This window comes from Muscardinus avellanarius (assembly GCF_963383645.1).
Source record: "Muscardinus avellanarius genome assembly, chromosome: 20".
Taxonomy (NCBI): domain Eukaryota; kingdom Metazoa; phylum Chordata; class Mammalia; order Rodentia; family Gliridae; genus Muscardinus; species Muscardinus avellanarius.
The window spans coordinates 26,266,635-26,285,641 of NC_137806.1; the positions used below are offsets into that span (position 1 = coordinate 26,266,635).

General features: G+C 38.8%; 1 protein-coding gene across 1 annotated transcript in view; it reads right to left on the minus strand.

Moving 5' to 3' along the window:
- Window positions 1-502: 502 nt before the first annotated feature.
- LOC308277828 (uncharacterized protein) overlaps window positions 503-19,007 on the minus strand; it is a gene marked incomplete at both ends in the record, with an annotated part of 82,103 nt that continues 63,598 nt past the window's right edge. Inside the window, 8 exons of the mRNA XM_080717220.1 lie at window positions 503-545; window positions 2,035-2,117; window positions 4,591-4,756; window positions 7,656-7,765; window positions 9,870-9,992; window positions 10,871-10,948; window positions 12,570-12,686; window positions 13,571-13,738. Coding sequence (XP_080573346.1) covers window positions 503-545; window positions 2,035-2,117; window positions 4,591-4,756; window positions 7,656-7,765; window positions 9,870-9,992; window positions 10,871-10,948; window positions 12,570-12,686; window positions 13,571-13,738 — 888 coding nt within the window. The remainder of the gene's footprint in view (window positions 546-2,034; window positions 2,118-4,590; window positions 4,757-7,655; window positions 7,766-9,869; window positions 9,993-10,870; window positions 10,949-12,569; window positions 12,687-13,570; window positions 13,739-19,007) is intronic.

Genomic DNA, 19,007 nt, shown 5'->3' on the forward strand with positions numbered 1-19,007 from the left:
TGTGCTTTTAATGTTTACTTACATATTTTCTTCAATTTGCACTGAATAAACACAAGAAATAAAACAAATTTCAGGCTAAAACTGCATATTTTATTCTTTAAAACTTGAAAATTTACAAGTCATTATCACAGAGAAGGCAAAAAAAATGGAATGGTAGAAAGTCCTTTTAAAATAATATACATTGAATGACTGTTTCATGAAACATGTTTCAAGAAATATACACTTGTGCTTTGCCCCTAGCTTTAGAGCTTTGAAAATTTAGAGAATTTGTGTCTTATTGCTTTATAAACAGGATCAAATAATTCCTTTATTTAAATCATGATTTGTGTAGTAAAGTCTCATGACTTTCAAAGGCATTTGTCATATTTTAATATGAGAAAAAGTAAGAAAAATAGATTGAGACTATAGACATTGCTTCTAAACCGCTTCTACCTCATGCAAAAATCTTCCCCAAGCCACCTAGATTAAAGAAACTCTGGGAGTAATGTTCAACGGCGCCAGGTCAATATTCTTCAGAAAATGGGTAATAAGGGTGGCCCATACCACTGAAAGAAAGAAGGGATAAGAGTTTAGTCACACTTCTTCTCCAGACTGCCAGTGAGCGTGTGAAAATTCAGTAACATTAATCAGTAGTTTTTCTTTAAGAGTATCTGCTTATAAATTTTATAATTATAAATGATAAAGAATTATACCCCATCTAACAGAATATAATTTACTGTGAATACTGCACTGTCATTTTGGTTATACTGTTGAAGCTTTGAGAAAAAAGCCTGTGAGAATTGTCTGTGTTTTGTCTTGTGGATATCATACACCACACAATTCTTTAAAGAGGTTATTGCTATCCTAAATGACATTCAAGAAGAGTTCACAGTCACATGTGATATTAATAATTATAAGTATCAAGCAAAGAAAGAGGAAGAGAGAAAGAGGAAGCTTCTCTTGAGAATCAGTAAATTTCCGAGTTTATAGCCATGTCCCTATTTCTACTGGAGCACATGTACACTCAGCTTCCTCTCTAAGTCCAAACTACAAATGCATGCCCCAGCTCCCATGTTTGTATACAGTCCCTCTGCAGGACACGCAGTTCTATGGGGGTGGGAAGTGTCCTAGAAAGTGGAGGTCAGCTCTGCCTTGGGTGCAGCTCGTGTCCTCTGATCCTAAGAATGGTGGCAGTGAGGACTGCCTTTCTTTCCCAGTGTTCATTCAGCAAATGCATGCTGAGCACCCGCACTGAGGCAGGGACTTCATCAAGGGACTTCTAATTTATTGAAGAGATCAGATATAGCCCTAATGACCATCTCTACCAGATGAGATGACCTTTTCTGGGTTGTAATTCATAAGAATATATGTTCAGGAGTTAGCATTCCTATTTTTTCCCTTTTTCATCTTCATTTTCTCTTCCTAATTTGTCCTTTCAACAGATTTTCACTCAAGAGTTTGTCTATTTTTATCTCTTTCTAATTCCCATGCAAATAAAATATTAAATAAACCTTTTAAAATTAACATTTTTTTGCATTACCAGAGATTGAGCCCAGGGCCTCCTACACTTTATAGGTAAGTAGATAGTCTATCACTGAGCTACACTTCCAGCCTTTTTACAAATTTATTTTGAGATTAGGGTCTCACTGAATTTCCCAGGATGTCCTCAAATTTGTTATCTTCCTGTCTCAGTCTCCCAAGTAGGGGGGATTATCAGCATAGGCCACAGTGGTTAGCTTTTCTTCTAATTTTAACATGAATCACAGGACCCTTATTATATCATGAGCCATAGGCAGCGTTTCTTCTAGGCTTAGTGGGTAGGGATATTAAAAATCTATTCACAATGACGTACACTTTGGTAGTGTTATGAATGGTTGGTCCTGACTCTCATCTCAGTCACATCATGAGCTCTCCACTGAGGTCTACAGGGAAGATACTGTTTCACATTTTTGCTGGGGATCAGTTGTGTCTTCCTGGTGTAGAGAAGCTTCGGTTCTCTGTTAACCTGCATGCTACAGAAAATGGCCCATGAAGCTGTCCACAAGAGTCACTTACTATAACATCAGAGCGTATCGGAAATTCCTGTTGAGGCCTTCGATTGCTTTCATGTCCTCTGGAGTCAATTCAAAGTCAAAAATCTGAAAAGAAGGAAAGAATCCTATTGAATTTTCCTCATGGAAGCTGGAGGTCTTTCCAGGTGGGATGGCAGCAACGATGGTGTCAGGGAAGCATCTCTGTCGCCATTGGCTTTCAGATAAGTGGGTCAGAGAACTCCTACCTGAGTCTGCCTCCCTTCCTCTCCCATACTCATCCCGTTCTGCTCCACTTGGCAAAAGAAAGATATAAAACCCATCAATCCCAAATCTAAGTGAAATCCTTGAGGCATAGAGAAAAGAACCGAAAACCAAATATTTATTGCCAAATAAAGAAACATTTGGGCAAAGTGAATAAAATCATTTCTGCCTTGATACTAAATGTTTCCTGATTCTTTTCCTCACCATCCCCTAGAACTCTCTCCAGCCTTCAAATGAAGCAAACCTTGGGACATAGATCAACTTCCCTCCAAGAATTTGTTGACGTCAGAACAAACTTTCCCTGATCAACTCTTCTGCCACAGCATGTGCTCATCTAGTTATCTTCAAACACCATCTATTTCCCTCTATATTTACTCTTTATTGAAAAAATCTCATTCTGGCTGAGAGTCAAAAGCTACCTTCCTTTCTTTTTCTCTCTCTCTCTTTCCTTCCTTCCTTTCTTCTACCTTTTTCTTACCTTTATTTGGCGTGTATTACTAGAGCTTGACCCCAGGGGCATTCTACCTTTGAATCACATCCCAGCTCTTTTTTATCTTGAAACAGGGTCTCACTACATTGTAGAGGGCCTCACTATAAGTTGCTAGGACTGGCCTTAACCTGTGATCGTTCAGCCTCCCAAGTACTGGGATTACAGGTGTGTGCCATCATGCCTGGATTTTCTGTTCAAAAAATTTTTCCCATTTGAATAAATCTCTCTTTCTTAAATCCACCTTTATTGTTATTTGACAATCCATAGCCCCTGATGGAAAGTTCTTTAATAGTAGATCAGAGATATCTTTGGTAAAATATTTCAGTTCCTCATTTTATCCAGGAAAAAGTTTCATGGGCAATTAAAGCCCTTATGTATTTATCTATCTTATATTATGCCTCTTAAATATATATACATACATACATATATATATATATACACACACACACATATATATATATATACATACATATACATATACATATACATATATATTTAAGAGCATAGCTATCTACACACATATACACACATATATAATATATATACAATATAATGCTATTTCTCTAGTTATATATCTATTTGCCCTTAATATATCTATTCTTTATACTCCTTCATTTTTCCATTAGCCATTCATCTTAAAAATATATTATAGAAGTAATATGGTTGTCATGGGTATATGTAATGCTGAGTTGTATTAAAATAAAAATAGAATTTTTTTGAGAATGGTTTAACAATGTGATTCGGATTTGCCTATTATATTTGCTCAGATATCGATGAACCTGATAAACAGCTATAATATTCTAGAGCAAATATATTTTATATATAATATACTCCAAATGTTACCTATTATAATTATTAAACTTATGATTAAATTTTAGCTGACATCTTAAAATAGAAAGGACTTGCACAGTCTTCTAAAATTTGTATGGGATTCAAAACAAAATAAGTTGAAGACCACTGACTCATCTAAGAGGCTGGAGTGCATGTTAAAAGGGTTTTAAAGAATAATATTAATCCAGCCTTGGAGGCTCACTGTTTGAAGTTCCAGTAATTGGGAGGCTGAGACAGGAGGATTGCTGGTTAAAGACCAATTTTAGCAATTTAGCAAGACTCTCAATAACCCAGCGAGACCCTGTTTCTAAATAAAAAGGGCTGAGAGTATAGCTTTGAGGAAAAATATTCATAGATATCTACAATATTACAAATAACATTAATCGTTCATTTGTTAATTTGGTAAATCTGTAAACTTACATCTAGCTCACTTCTTATTACCAGCCCCACAAGTGGAAAAGGTGATTAAAAATAAATGGGCCAGAGAAAGTCACTACATTTCAGTTCTCATACACCAAAGAACACATTGACAGAGGAAGAAACAATTTTCAGGTGAGAAGAAAAAAAACTCATAGCACAGACAAGCCAAGTACTATGTGGTCAAAAACTGTGCTGGCATGTCCCAAGGGTTTAACATGTAGCGAATGCTATTTTGATTGAATCTGAAAATACAATTAGGGATTTTTTAGGTACAGAAGATGAAGAATAGGAACTAGGGTCTTTAACATTCTTTAGCATATGAAAGTAGACCTAAAATCGACTAAAGTAGTGGAACTGAAATTTACCACAAACAGAATCAATATGTTGCAAAGCCTGGCCTAGAGGCAATACATATTAGGACTCCTGGTACAGTGCTCTGCCTTGCCACACTTCCAAACTGATCACTGAGGCACACAAGGGAGAGATACATGGGAATAAATGCAACCTAGTACACGCAATGAGACTATCCTAGTACAGACCCCATAACTCACTCTGAACACACTACTGGGCCTTTACCTGGAAGTTCTCTTTTATTCTCTTCTCAGTGAAGCTCTTGGCCAGGACCACCACTCCACGCTGTATTTGGAAGCGCAGGGCAACCTGGCCTGCAGTGCGGTTGTGTTTCTTGGCAATGGCGTTCAAGACTGGGTCCTCCAAGAGATGTGGACTATTTGGGTCTACCCTGAAGAAGATGTGTATATACACAGATAGTAAGGGTTTAGGATGAAAAATCGAGAGAATTCTGTTCTTTTTTCCAAAATTCCCCAGACTATTGAAAAGAGTAGGCTAAAAAAAAGTGTCACGAATGTTCATAGAAATTCATTTATGATTGCAAAAACTAGAAACCACTAAATTGTCCATAAACAGATACATAGATAAATAACTTGTGGTCTATATGTTCATAAAATGGAATATTTCAGTAATAAAGTCACCATTTTTTAATCTCAAAGGATATATTTCAAAATCCCAAGAGGATGCCTTAAGCCAGATAGTACTGAATGAACCCCATAGGTACTATGCATTTTATTATACATGCAGAGACAAAGCTACGCCTTTTTCATCTTAATCAAATATTTATTAAACACCATGGTCATGACCATGGTGTTTTTTTATTTGGTCATGACCATATTAAAAAAAATATTCCTGCTTCTTCAAAATGTAATGGGCAGAAGATTCATTCTTACCATTGATCTTATCAACCTCAACCTACAATTTTTTTTAAACCTTTCACTAACTTGAGACCTTCCACATTTTCACTTAAACTTACTTTACAGCTTCCATTCGGCAAATCCAAGTCCCCAGCACCACTACACTTGAACTTTTGAGCCACTGAGTAAAGTAAGGGTTGCTTGAACACAAGCCCTGAAACTCACTGTGACAGTCAATAGGATAAACCAGACAACTAGTAGGTAACTAACAGGTAAGTAGCTAGTCATTGTAGATACATTGAACCAACTGATGATTCACATCCTGTGTGGGCTGGAGCAGGATGGCATGAGATCTCATCACACATTCAGTTTAACGAGCAAATCAAAACTTGTGAAGTATTTGTTTCTGGAATTTTCCATTTTCAGACCATGGTTGACCATGATAAATGAAACCATGAAAAGCAAAACCACTGATAATGAATGGTTACTGTAGAATTGTGTGAACTGCAGATACTTGCTGCTACGTGGGTGCATCTCACACATATGCTGAGCAAAGTAAGCTGGAACCAAAATAATTATATTCCTCCTCCTCCTCTCCTTCTCCTTCTCCTTCTCCTTCTCCTTCTCCTTCTCCTTCTCCTTCTCCTTCTCCTTCTCCTTCTCCTTCTCCTTCTCCTTCTCCTTCTCCTCCTCCTCCTCCTCCTCCTCCTCCTCCTCCTCCTTCTTCTTCTTCTTCCCTTCACCACCACCATCTCCTCCTCTTCCTCCACCACCTCTTCCTCCTCCTCTTCATCTCCTCCTCCTCCTCCTCCTCCTCCTCCTCCTCCTCCTCCTCAATACTTATATTGACCCAGGAACATTTTACATCTGAGATACACCCCTGGTCCTATTTTATTTTGAAATAGGACTTACTAAATTTCTGAAACAGCCCTGCTAAATTGTTGAGGCTGTCCTTGAACCTGGGATCCTTCTATCTCAGCCTCTCAAGTATGGGATTATAAGAATACACCACCATGCCCAGCTCTATGACTTCTTTCATATGAAGTAATAAAGCAGGCCAAAAAAAAAAAAAAAAAAAAAACTAAGGCCCCACAAAAATCAGAAAAATAGCTGCCTAAAGATGAGTAGAAATTCTATCAGAAGTAAAAACACATTTTTGTGAGAGGAAAAAGCATTCATTATTATTATTATTATTATTATTATTATTATTATTAATTTGTTTTACTAAAATATATTTTCAACATTAAGCATCATTTCCCATTAGAAAAAAGTACAGAAGAGAAAATAACTTTTAGAATTCTCAAAGTAATTCACTTTTCTTTTCTTGGTGATGGTACTGGTTATTGAACCCAAAAGAATTCTACCTCTAAGCTACATCTCCAGCACTTTTTAAAAAATGTTGAAATAGGGTCTTGATAAATTACCTTGTGTTGATCTCAAACCTACAATCCTGTCTCAGTCTCCTAAATACTGGGATTCTAGGCCTGCTCCACCATGTCCAGTTAAAGCATGTCTTATTTCTTACACTTTTGTTTTTACTTAATAAGGTAGCATGAGCAGCCATGCGTGACGTCAGCTATCTATGCCCTTTGAAGAATCTAACAGCATGTTGGGCCCTGTATATAAATGTCACCATGTGAAATGAAAGGGACTTCAGACAAATGAGAAAAGAAAACTGAAGAGTAGTGGAAGAGGGAAGAGGACAGGAAATAAGGATTGAGGAAGAGAAAAATTCTAATAATGTTATATAAGAAAGTTTCATTATCAATTTCACTAACATGTATGAGGAGGCAGGAAGGGAGATGGGGACAGGTAAAGGAAAGAAAATAAATGAGGTGATGTATGCATGTATGTCAGATCTATAATTATATTGCACTAATAAAAGTATACACACACACACACACGCACACACACACACACACACACAAATATAAAAGAAATGAGAGTCAAACAGACCTTTTCCTGAGAATATTCTCTGCTTGGCTTCTGTATGATAGAATACCTAATCTAATGAAAGAAAATGGTTCTCAGTAGCTCATTTCTAAATATTATTTGCCTGCTATGTATATTACATTGGTAAATACCTTAACAAGAAGGTTTCTATAACATGATAGGGATCTGGGTTTTATAGTATATTCAGTTGTTAAAATTTTGTGATTGAGACATATGTATTATAAATTTATAAATCACCTTAAAATACACACATTATAAACATATAGAATTATTATGTTTTGGTGTGATATGGGAATATGTAGACTTATAGATAAATTAAGAATTTTAAAAAATACCGGTGATACTGAAGCTCAGGACTAGCCCAGGAGAATTCATTATTTATCATTGAATTGTCTCATAATGTTAAAAGTTAACTTTAAAAAAATTATTTAATCACAAACAGAGTTGTGGACACAGGTGAACTCCTGTGATTCTCATTACCATTTGGGGTTTCTATGGGACCCCAGGGCACTGAAAGCAACCAGGACAATGTCCTTGGACTTGCAGTACTCCAGGAGCTTGCTCTGGTTGAGGTAAGGGTGACATTCCACCTGTAATATGCCAAGGTTAAAAGGTATCAGAACACATGAGTCAAATATACAAGTACATTTTCAAAATACTTTAATATCTAAATACCACATTGACATATGCACTGTATTTTTCAGATCTATAAATTTTTCCTTGAACCTTCTGCAATACTTTCAAATCCCTTCTGCTGCTAGACTGATGAAACCATTTTCTTATTATTTTATTTATGTCTTTAAACAATTAAACTATCTTGCTCCCAAATTGTAGTCTCTAAATGCATTTTTTATTGTAAGAAACCAAGATCCAGAAGAATAAGAAATGATTTCAGTTCTAGCAAGAAAGCTACAAGTTGAGCCTTCAACCACCTGCGCACTAGAAAGTAAAGGTAGGAAAGACGAGGCCAAGCCAAGTGTGTTGTGCACACCTGTAAGCCCAGGACTTGGGAGGCTGAGACCAAGGATCACAGGTTTCAAGCCAGTCTCAGCAACTTATCAGGACCCTCAGCAAATTAGTGAGACCCTGCTTTAAAATAAAAAATAAATAAGGCTTGGGGATATGACTTGAAAGCAGAGCATCCCTGGGTTGAATCATTAGTAGAAAAATAAAAATTAAAAAGTATGGTGGAGGGTACAGAAAAAGAAGTCATTATACTGCCTCTGTATCTATTTCCATTTTGAAATCTTCCAAGAGTAAAGCTTTCAAAAGTTATAAAAGCAGTATTTCCATGTGAAATGTAGAAGAAAACAACCCATAGAGTTGGCTAGAATCCCATGGGAACACTATAGCAACACTGATTAGACTGTTTGATTTTAGTCATGTTTATCATTTTTAAGATTGCATAGAGTTTTCGACACAGCATATATACTATCATCGATCATTATTATTCCTTCTACAATGATCCCTGATTTCATTCAGGCATTATTCCTCCCTTTCCCTATATTATTTTATTCTTTCTATTTTTATAATATGTATGTATTTATTTATTTTTATTAGTGCCTTGTAGTCATACATCTTAATGGGAACTGATTATTTATTTATTTATTTATTTATTTATTTACCTGGGGATCAAACCCAGAGGCATTGTATTTCCATGCTACATGCCCATCCATTTTTATTTTTTATTTTGAAACAGGGTCTGGCTAAATTGCTGACTCTGACCTCAAACCTGCAACCTTCCTGTCTCAGCTTCACAGGTACTGAGATTACAGGCCTCTGCTACCAGGTTTTAATGTTTTTTTTTTTAAATTCCAATGTATGTATTTGCTCATAGTTGACTCCCTTCCCCTGGTTGGCGAGTGTTCTCACCGTCTATCAGTGCCCTGGTAAATGTCCTCTACATTTGGCCACTAAATCCAGTAACTCTTTCCCTCCTGGTGGGGTGGCTGCTCCTCCACAGGATCCACCCTGTTCTGACTCAGCCCTTTTCTGCTCTCTAGCTTTGCAGATACCATACTTACCTCATTTTTCCTCTCTACATGTCTGGTAACTCATTACTTTGTCTTCTTGCTGAGCTTTTTGGTCTCTGTTTTCCTAGTTGGCTGTGCTGCCTTTTAATTAATTCATTTCTCTCTCTCTCTCTCTCTCTCTCTCTCTCTCTCTCTCTCTCTCGTGTGTGCGTGTGCGTGTGTGCGTGTGTGTGTATGTGTGTGTGTGTGTGTTTATGAGAGTCACTGGAGATTGAATTCAGAGGCCTAAGTTGTGGAGACTCTAAGTTGCTGAGGCTGGTTTTGAACATGCAATCATTACAGGCATGCCACACCGCATCCAGCATGCATTTTAATTCTCTAACTTCCCCTAGGAGAGCTCTGTTTCTGTGAGATCAGTGGTCAACCATGAAGCGATGACTCCGAACATAAGTCTCTAGCTCTGACCACCTCCTGGGCTTCAGACTGATGTTGCCATCTTCAACTCAATATCTCTACCTGGATGCATCATAGAAACCTCAAATCCACCTCTGAATGCCTAAATTACTTAGGTAAATCATGCTGTCCACTCAACCTGGCTTTAGTCAGTGTTTCCTCTTTTAGTAAAAGGAACTATCACTACATAGTCAATATCAAGCCACCAAGGGAGAAGGATATGAAAAACCGAAGGCGTAGGAGACCCCCCAGTGGGCTAATGGCTCACCTGGTTGCAGGTGGGCTTGTACTTGAGCCCTGGCTTCTCCAGGATCAGCTCCAGCAGCTTGTGGTTGAAATTGGACACCCCTATGGACTTGGTTAAACCTGCATCTTTACATTTCTCCAGGGCCTGGAGAGAAAGAAAGTGTCTGATAAGCCTTTAGTGTAGTTTGATTTTTTAATTTGCCATTGAACTTTCTAAAACTTGGAAATCTATATGAACACATAGACCAATTTTACTATCCCAAACAGTTTTCTCTCTTGAATGCATTGTTTCTTACTGTACTTTATTGAGTGCAGGCATATTTATCTGCTTAATTCTATTTCATGCACATTCAGGACAAAAAATAGATATTGAGGTGTTTCTTTTTTGTTATTATTGCTTTTGCAATGTTGGGTATTGTACTCAGAGCCTTGCGCATGCGAGGCAAGCACTCTGAGCTAAATTTCCAGCCACTGAAGTTGTTTTTAGGGTCCTCTTTACCTTCACCACACCCTTCACTGGCGCCTACTTTGCTACCGGCATATTCCTAAACAAATACTGACATAGTCAAGAAGAAGAAACTCATTGATTTTCTACCAGTAGAGAGTTTGTTGCCACCTCTTGCCTAGAATGGTGATTAAATTTAAACACGATAAGACACATAAGGTCAAGCTTCACTATGCTTATCAGCCATATCTGCTGAGTCAGATTCCAGCTTTCCCTCCCTCTACAGGTGTGTCTGTCCTGGGACATTGCACTAATGCCCCCCGAGGCTGTTTCTCTGATCCCCTTCAGAAGGTTTACATCCAAGACCAGATGTGCGGGGCAAAGAAAGCTGAAACTAAAAATAGACCTCAGCTCAATTCTTTTACCATATAGTTGTGAATACAGAAATACCAAAAAAAAGTGTCATGATATGTCTGAGGTCAGATACCTGCTGGAGGAAAAACCCAGTTCTTCTTGCTTCTCATGAATGATCTCTACCTTGCCACACAGCACTTCATGGTGTGTATAGCTGTGCGTACCTCCCAAGTGTCACGGATGTCCACATTCTCTAACATAAATTTCCCGTTGGCATCCACTGGCAGCATTTCCTCTCCTGGCTGTAATACAGAGAGAAGAGTGGATAAAAAAAAAAAGGTTTTCCTTAAGAATAAGTTTTAAGCCAGGTGTGGTGGCTCATGCTTGTAATCCCAGCATTCGGGAGGCTGAGACTGGAGGATCTCGGTTTGCGGCCAGCCTCAGCTACTTAGTGAGGTCCTCCGCAACTCAGTGAGACCCTGCAAGGAGAAGGTACAGATGTTTCCTCTAATATGCCCAAACTAGGAAACACAAAGGATACCAGTGGGACTCCAGATAATGGAGGGGAAATACCAGCAAAGTTTGAATGGAAAGATAGGAGAGGAGGAAGGCCGATCTTGATTAATGAGGGTCTACATCTGAATATGTGTAAAATTATGAATATGACATGATTAACCTGGACAACCATTGGTGGGAGGGGGGAAGGGAAAATGGGGGCAGGGGGGAGAGGGCACCAAATATAGTTTAAATGTATACTATTTATGTTCAATAAAAATTGCTAAAAATAAATAAATTAGCTATCATAATAATAAAGGTATTATATTTTATGATTCTTCAAAAAAAAAGAATAAAAAAATAGAGCAGGGGGTGGAGCTCGAAGGTCAAATGCCCTGGGTTCCATCCCCAGACCCACACACAGAAAAAGAATAAGTTTTAAGGAAAAATATTCTTAAGAATAAGAAATATTTTCCTTAGGGTTTTTCTTAAGAAGACTTTCTGGACTTGTCTAAGGAGCTTTGTCACAGGATTGGTAGGCTGTGATTATTCAATGAAGTGTGTGTGTGTGTGTGAGAGAGAGAGAGAGAGAGAGAGAGAGAGAGAGAGAGAGAGAGAGAGAGAGAGAGAAACAGACAGACAGACAGACAGACAGACAGACAGACTGACTGACTATGGGTATATGTGTGTACATAAAGAAAGACTCTGCGAAGGAAAAATCAGAATTATTTAAGAGATGGTATCAGAATATCTTTCCTTCAATTATTTCCATTTTTCTACCCCCACCAACTTTACTGAGAATAAGCTATTCTATAGTTAGCCTTTATTTAATTTCCCAAGGTCAGGCTGATTTGGAGTATAGAACTTACGATAATTATTAATCAATAAGTTTTAGTTCCAGTTCACGATTACCCAAATATGAAATGGTGCATCTATTAGGTGTGCTCAGCAAACACCCATTCTGGGGAGAGGCTAGGTGTGCAAGCCCAGAGGACCCCAGTTATGTGGAATATTGGCTGTTCCAGGCACTTCTCTCTTGATTTAGGCTGAGATGTACATATGGGAGAGTCACTACCATGAAGAAAGCATCGGCAGTCTATAGGAAGTCAACATTCTGGAGGTCTCTACTGGGTAATGCTCTACAGACAGAAGCATAATCACTTAGACATAGAGGGCAACACCCTCAATCTCTGAGGCAGAAGCTCTGAGACTGTGGGACTTTAATGCCTCTGAGGATGGAGGATGAGGATTAAAAGATCCTTGACAGTGGAGGGACTCAGCTATCAGGGAGAGTGATAATCATTTAGCCATCCCATCCACTTCACTGAAATGTAACTCTTCCTGCAAGAACTCAGTAAATCTCACTGGAAGGAGATAACATAGGGGCTATCATAGTCCTGAGAATAACAAGAAAAATCCAGATCTGACCTTCAGAGCGGTTGGTACGTGGAGGAGGACGAGATCTACATAGTCCAGCCCAACTTTCTTCAGTGATCTCTCCAGGCATGATCGAACCAATTCTGGTCGAAAGAAAGTAGCCCAAATCTGCGGTAACCAAAAGAAATGAAAAGTGGCTTATGATTCAAACACGGGGAGTCCAAAGTATACCACAGTCAAAAGATTGAGAAATTAACCAAAAAGCCACTGGGTTGGTCTAAAACCAAGAAGAACTGGGGATACATGTACATTCCTCTGTGTAAACCAGGTCCTTAATGAGGTATTGAGATTTAGGTGAATGCTTGTATATAAAATGGGACAGGAAAAACAACTTAAATGTTCCAAGGATGAAAAGATTCATTCTGAATAGAGCCAATAAATATTAGGAATTTGGGAACGGTGTCTCCTAAACTGTATCATAAATTCCTAAAGCTAATTCTGTTGAGAGATCTGCATGCTATAAACAAGTCATTATCAATGTTAAATAAGTCGCTTCCCTGAACATTTAATTTTTCTTTATATTGGAAGGTTAGTTCTTTGCCCAAAAAAATCTTATGAATTGTTCTAGGTTCAATGCTGATTTGAAAAATGTATTTTTCCAATGCACCAATAAAAAATTTAAAAAATGTATTTCCTGGTGTGACTCCATTTTCTAAATAATGTCTCAACCTTGTTTGATATGTTCTGAGAAAATCTACTAAATAATTAAAAGTGTGATTCCGTATTAGCTCAGTTAATCAGCATAACAATTAAGACACATAAGTAGCATTTTTCTTACTTTTTATATGAATAACAGTTGTTGTTATGAGATATTGAAATACTGTGTCCCACTTTTAGTATATTTCAAAGCAAACATTTTCTGTTATCTTTTTTTTATAATGTGTATTCATAATACTAGGAAGTAAATTATTGGAACTAAGATAATTTTTTCCCCCCAAATAACGTATCAAGCTGATGGTGGCCATTGGTCACTCCATGCATAGAATCTTCACCTTGGTGGTATAGAACAAATCCTCTCTTTTCAGGGTACCATCAGCAATCTTCTCTCGAAAGGCCTTTCCAATCTCCTCCTCATTTCCATACACATATGCTGAATCTATGTGACGGTAACCTACGTCAATGGCCACTCTGGTAGCCTCACCAGCCTTGCTCTTGGGAACCTGGGAGACAAGAACAAAACAGTTGTTGATCTGCATAACTTGCAAAGAAACAATGTACTTCCTCAAACTTTTTTGTTGTTATTGCTTTTGGTAGTGATACTGGGGATTAAACTCAGGGCATTCTACCTCTAAGCTACAACTCCTTCCCTTTTTATTTATTTATTTTCATTTTAAAACAGGGTCTTGTTAAATTGCTAAAGCTGGCCTCAAGTCTATGATCATCCTGTCTCAACCTGCCAAGCACTTGGGTTAAAGGCCTGAGCCACCAATCCTAAAACTTTTCCTTCCTTCCTTCCTTCCTTCCTTCCTTCCTTCCTTCCTTCCTTCCTTCCTCCCTCCCTCCCTCCCTCCCTCCCTCCCTCCCTTCTTTCCTTCTCTCTCTCTCTCTCTCTCTCTCTCTCTCTCTCTCATTTTTTTTGTAGCACTGGGGATTGAACCCAGGGCAGTAGGGAAGTTTTACCTTTGAGCTATACCTCCCAGCCCTATTTTTATTCTTTGTTTAGAAACAGGGCCTCACTAAGTTTCAAAGGGCCTCATTAAGTAGCTGAAGCTGATGGGAAACCTGTGATCCTCCTGTCTCAGTCTCTCCGGTACTGGGATTACAAGTGTGGGCCTCAAAGCATTTTTAACTGCCATTTTTTATCAGGCCCTTCTTTCTTGTTTGATAGTATAAACTTTGGTGAGACTTACAGTTTTGGGATACAGACTAAGATCCAATACTCCTTCTAACCTGAAATGAATTAGTTAAGTGGCTTCACCATATAACATGGAAAGGCAAGTTTCATTAAATAAGAACTCACAGGAATGATGTATCTAAAACAAAATCTTTGAATACTGGGAGGAAACTTCTAAGGCACTCAGTAAGAAGAACATGTATTCACACACACACACACACACACACACACACACACACACACGTATTACAGTACCTGTTTTTACTAATGTTTGGAAATAATACCACCTACCATTCTCAGTTTTTTTCCCAACTGGGTTCTTCAGGTCATTCATGAATATTGGAGGAGACAGTTGTTAAATAAGGAAATAAGCAAGTGAACAGAAAAAAAATCTAAAAATCTGATTTGCACGGCCTGTCCCCACTGTAAAGGACACACAAATAATGGCTCAGAAAATAACCTGCTCATTGGTCTGCCTAATAACCTTGGTAGTAGGAAGGAAACACTGGCTCTAGAGTGGACACATTGAAGAGTTTGCTTGTAAGTCATGGAAGACAGGGACCTACAAATCAAAACCAGAGCGTGGAGAAGACATTCCAGGACCCAGCAGGAATGCATGAGCATCGGAGGCTCCTGAGTGGGACAAGCTGCCCATGCACTAACGAGTGAAAGGAGGCCAAGCCTGCTACCGTGCTGGTAGAGAAAGGGTAGAAAAATCCAGTCTAATCACTTATTACTCAAAATGCCCCTCTAGCTCAACGTACATTCTTTTATCATCAGTTTTCTGACCTGACTGCCATTTTCCTGGACTTGGTACCAACATTTCTGTTTTCTCCCTGGCTATTTCTCCTGCAAGCTCAGGAGAAATAACAGAAATAGGAAAGGATTTTCCATATTTTTTGGTCCCACGCTAAAATGACCAATCAGGAAAGCATTTGGCTAATGAATACCTTAGAATGACAATATTGTCAATGGCTTTCAAGCCTCATGTCAATTTTTAAAAGACCTTTTCAAATGAATTTCCTTTCCTTGAGGAAAAAATGCTAGAATTCCTCTCCTGAACTCCACGCTGTATTCTAGCACCGTTTAACCCTTCTGTCTTGCTTGAGTTGGGGTAATCTCCTCACCGCTCACTGGACACCTGTTCCTGACAGCAAACCTTGTGTATTTATGTACAGGTCACCTCATCCTTGAAGTCTTCTCAAATTCTGGGTCACGCCAGTTATCCTGCTTTGAACCTTTCAATTACCCTGGGTTTTATTGACATAACATTGAGCTTTGTTCTATAGCTGTGACTCTATGCATCATATTGAAGAAAGAGAGGAGAGAAAAAAAGAAATAGCTAGAAACTAGAAAGGAGATTAAACATGGAAAGTAAGAGAATCTGTAGCTTGAAATTTCAAACCTCTATTATCACCCTTACCGTCATCTGAATGTCTGTGTCCCCCCAAGCCTGAATGCCTAAATTGTCCAGTAAATCTTAGGTCACTATATGTCTAAGTAATCAGTGCACATATATTTTGTTAACCAACAGAATGTAGGTAGATAAAAGATGTCTATAAAATGATAGTGATACAAGTTCAATAGTACTTGATACGAGGTTTACTTGTGCCATGTATCAACCAGATACACGAGGACCGACCCTCATGATACAAAATCCTCACGATCCTAGGGAGATCCAGACCATCACCCCTGCTCTGCACTCCATGATTAAGGAAATCAAGCTCGTCCTCTGACATGCTAATCTTTGCCCACCCATCATGAAAGTCTCCTATAAACGAAGAACCCTGCACTCCCAGAGGCGCGCCTCTCTCTCTCTGGAAGTGGCTCATGTTCTCCCATGAACATATATCCCTTGCTTACCTACATAAATTTCTACGTCTCTGAATGGCTAATGCTTAAATTCTTTTCTGCCATAAAAGCCAAGGAACCCCCACTGTTCCTGAGTTGAAGAATCAATCCTTCTTCAGTGACAATACATCCTTAGGTGTCAAACCCCACAGCAGTAGAACTACACCCTGTGCAGACTCCTACCATACTTAGCATAGATTTTTTAAAATATAATTTTATTGGTGCATTGTGAAGAGACTTAATATTGAGCGTTAGTGTAATAGAAACATGTACATGCCACCCAGTAGATTTATTTCCAGATCCTGTTTCCTTCTCTCCACATCCCCGTTCATAATATCGAAATTGCTATTGATAGCTTCATGAATACACCTAGGATTGTTTGAACTGCTCCCTTCCCCCTCCCCACTTCCATCACCAAATTTCCTTCCATGACTCAGTTGGTCTGTCTCCTTGTTATCTCAAGTGTATTTTTCTTTCCCAGTTTCTCTCTAGCGTTCACATATGGGGGAAAAACAAAAAACAAAAAACAAAAAAACAAAAAAACAAAAAAACAAAAAAAAAAACCCAAAACATATGACCCTTCACTTTCTGAGACTGTCTCATCTCCTTTACATAATATTCTCTAAGTTGTACCCATATTCCTGCAAATGACATAATTCTCTTCTTCTTTATAGCTGAGTAAAACACCATTGTGGGTACATACTACAATTTCATAATCCATTCATCTGTTCTGTTAATGGGCATTTGGGCTGATTCCATAATTTGGTTATTGCAATTTGGAGTATAATTTTTAACACTAATTATGAGCTCAATCGAGAATTTTAAATTTGTTAATTATTAATCATTATATATTTTACCTGTACCATCTTGAGAGTCACACTCATAAGATCAAAGGGTTTATCATTCCTTTCTGCCCTCCATTTCAAAACTGCTTTGCTTATTCTAATATTTACCCCTATTGATTAAAGTCAGTGCAGTGTTTCCATATGTGAAAAGCCTCCTGAGTAAATGTTAGGTTGAAAATAGAGGTAGGGGGTTTAGGAGGGAGGTAAAATCACCAACCGGGTTATCAGAGACCGCTGTTTTATTCGGACCCAGACCCTCCGAAAAGTCAGCGGGCCGTGGGGGAAGGGACCGACGGGCCACGCGTCTGGAGGGTTGTGCATAGTCCTGATCGGCCGGCTGCGTCACATGGTGGATCGGAGGCATCTATTTTTTTTTTTTTTTTTGTGGTATTGGGGTTCCTGGAAACCCTCTACCTCCGGGTTACACTCCCAGACACCTATTTTAAAATATTTTAATTTGGAAACAGGGTCTCTTAAGCCAGCACGGCTGGCTTCGAACCTGCGCCATCCTCCTGTCTCCACCTCCCAAGAGCGGGGATTACAAGTGTGCGCCACCACACCCCGCTGGCAGCGATATTTTATAGGCATGCAGATTCTCTCACGACAGCTGTAATTTCGTGATGTGTGGAGTATCAAGGCACCTGGAGTCTCATGATATCTCTGCTTCTGGCTTCTGGGGTTCTGCTTCCTGTTCCCACTGACCCCACATGGGGGAAGGACCCAACTTATCATCACGCAGGAGGTCTTGTGAGGCTGTCAGCATCAGAAATTATGTGAGGATTGAGAGAGAAGAACACTGGAGCCAGATCCGGAATAAACACAGGGAGGGCAGATAGACATAGAAGCCCCGAGATCTAACCACCACTCACCTGAAGAGCAGCTGTGCCGGGAAGACGAAGTTACTATTATCTTTGGGCAAGGTCAAGACAATTACTTACATGGCCTGCCTTAAATTACAAGCAATGAATTGTTTAATGCTTAAAACTGAGATGCTGGGGTTCCATGCTGCCCAGAAAAACAAATTTAGCTAGATAAAGGAAGTCACAGTGCAAATATGATGAAGATAGAACAAATTATTGATAGAGGAAGAAGAATCACATTTAGAAAAAGAACTCAGATTGAAATGTTAAAAAGGCTTTAGTGGAGCCGGGCGTGGTGGCACACGCTTGTAATCCCCACGCTTGAGAGGCTGAGACAGGAGGATTAAAGCCAGCCTCAGCTACTTAGTGAGGCTCTCAGCAACATATTGAGACCCTGTTTCCAAATAAAATATAAAATAGATCTGGGAGTATAGCCTGGAGGTAGAAAGCCTCTGGGTTCCACCCCAGGTACCACCCAAAAAAAAAAAAAAATAGAAAAAGAAAAAAAGGCTTCAGTTTCACTTCATTCTAAGGGCATGCATGTATTACTTGTATTCTTGTGAACAAAGGGATAAGGAATATTTTTATTCTATTCTCTGAGGCATTTTTCTTACAACAACAGTAAAAAAAAAATGTTAGATCTATTCAAGACATTCCCTATGTTTAAGCTATCACAATGAGTAAAAGGGATAATTATGCCATTGAAAACAAGCCAGGCCAGGCAAGGTTGGAAGGCTAAGATAAAAGAATACTAGGCCAGCCTCAGCAACTTACTGAGACCTTGTTTCAAAATAAAAGTAAAACGGGCTGAGGGTGTAGCTTGGAGGGAGAATGCCCTGGGTACAATTCTCAGTATATAAAAAAGGCCCCGTCTCAGTGACTGATATTTCATGCACTAGTTATACCATGGTTGAGCACGGTGACCCCAGATCTCTGTCATTTGGGGGCCACCTGTCCCAAGCTAATTCAAAGCTGCTATTATCTCTTTAAAGAGTTTCCAGTGAAGTACAGGATGGGCAAATAATACATGGGTGAGAAA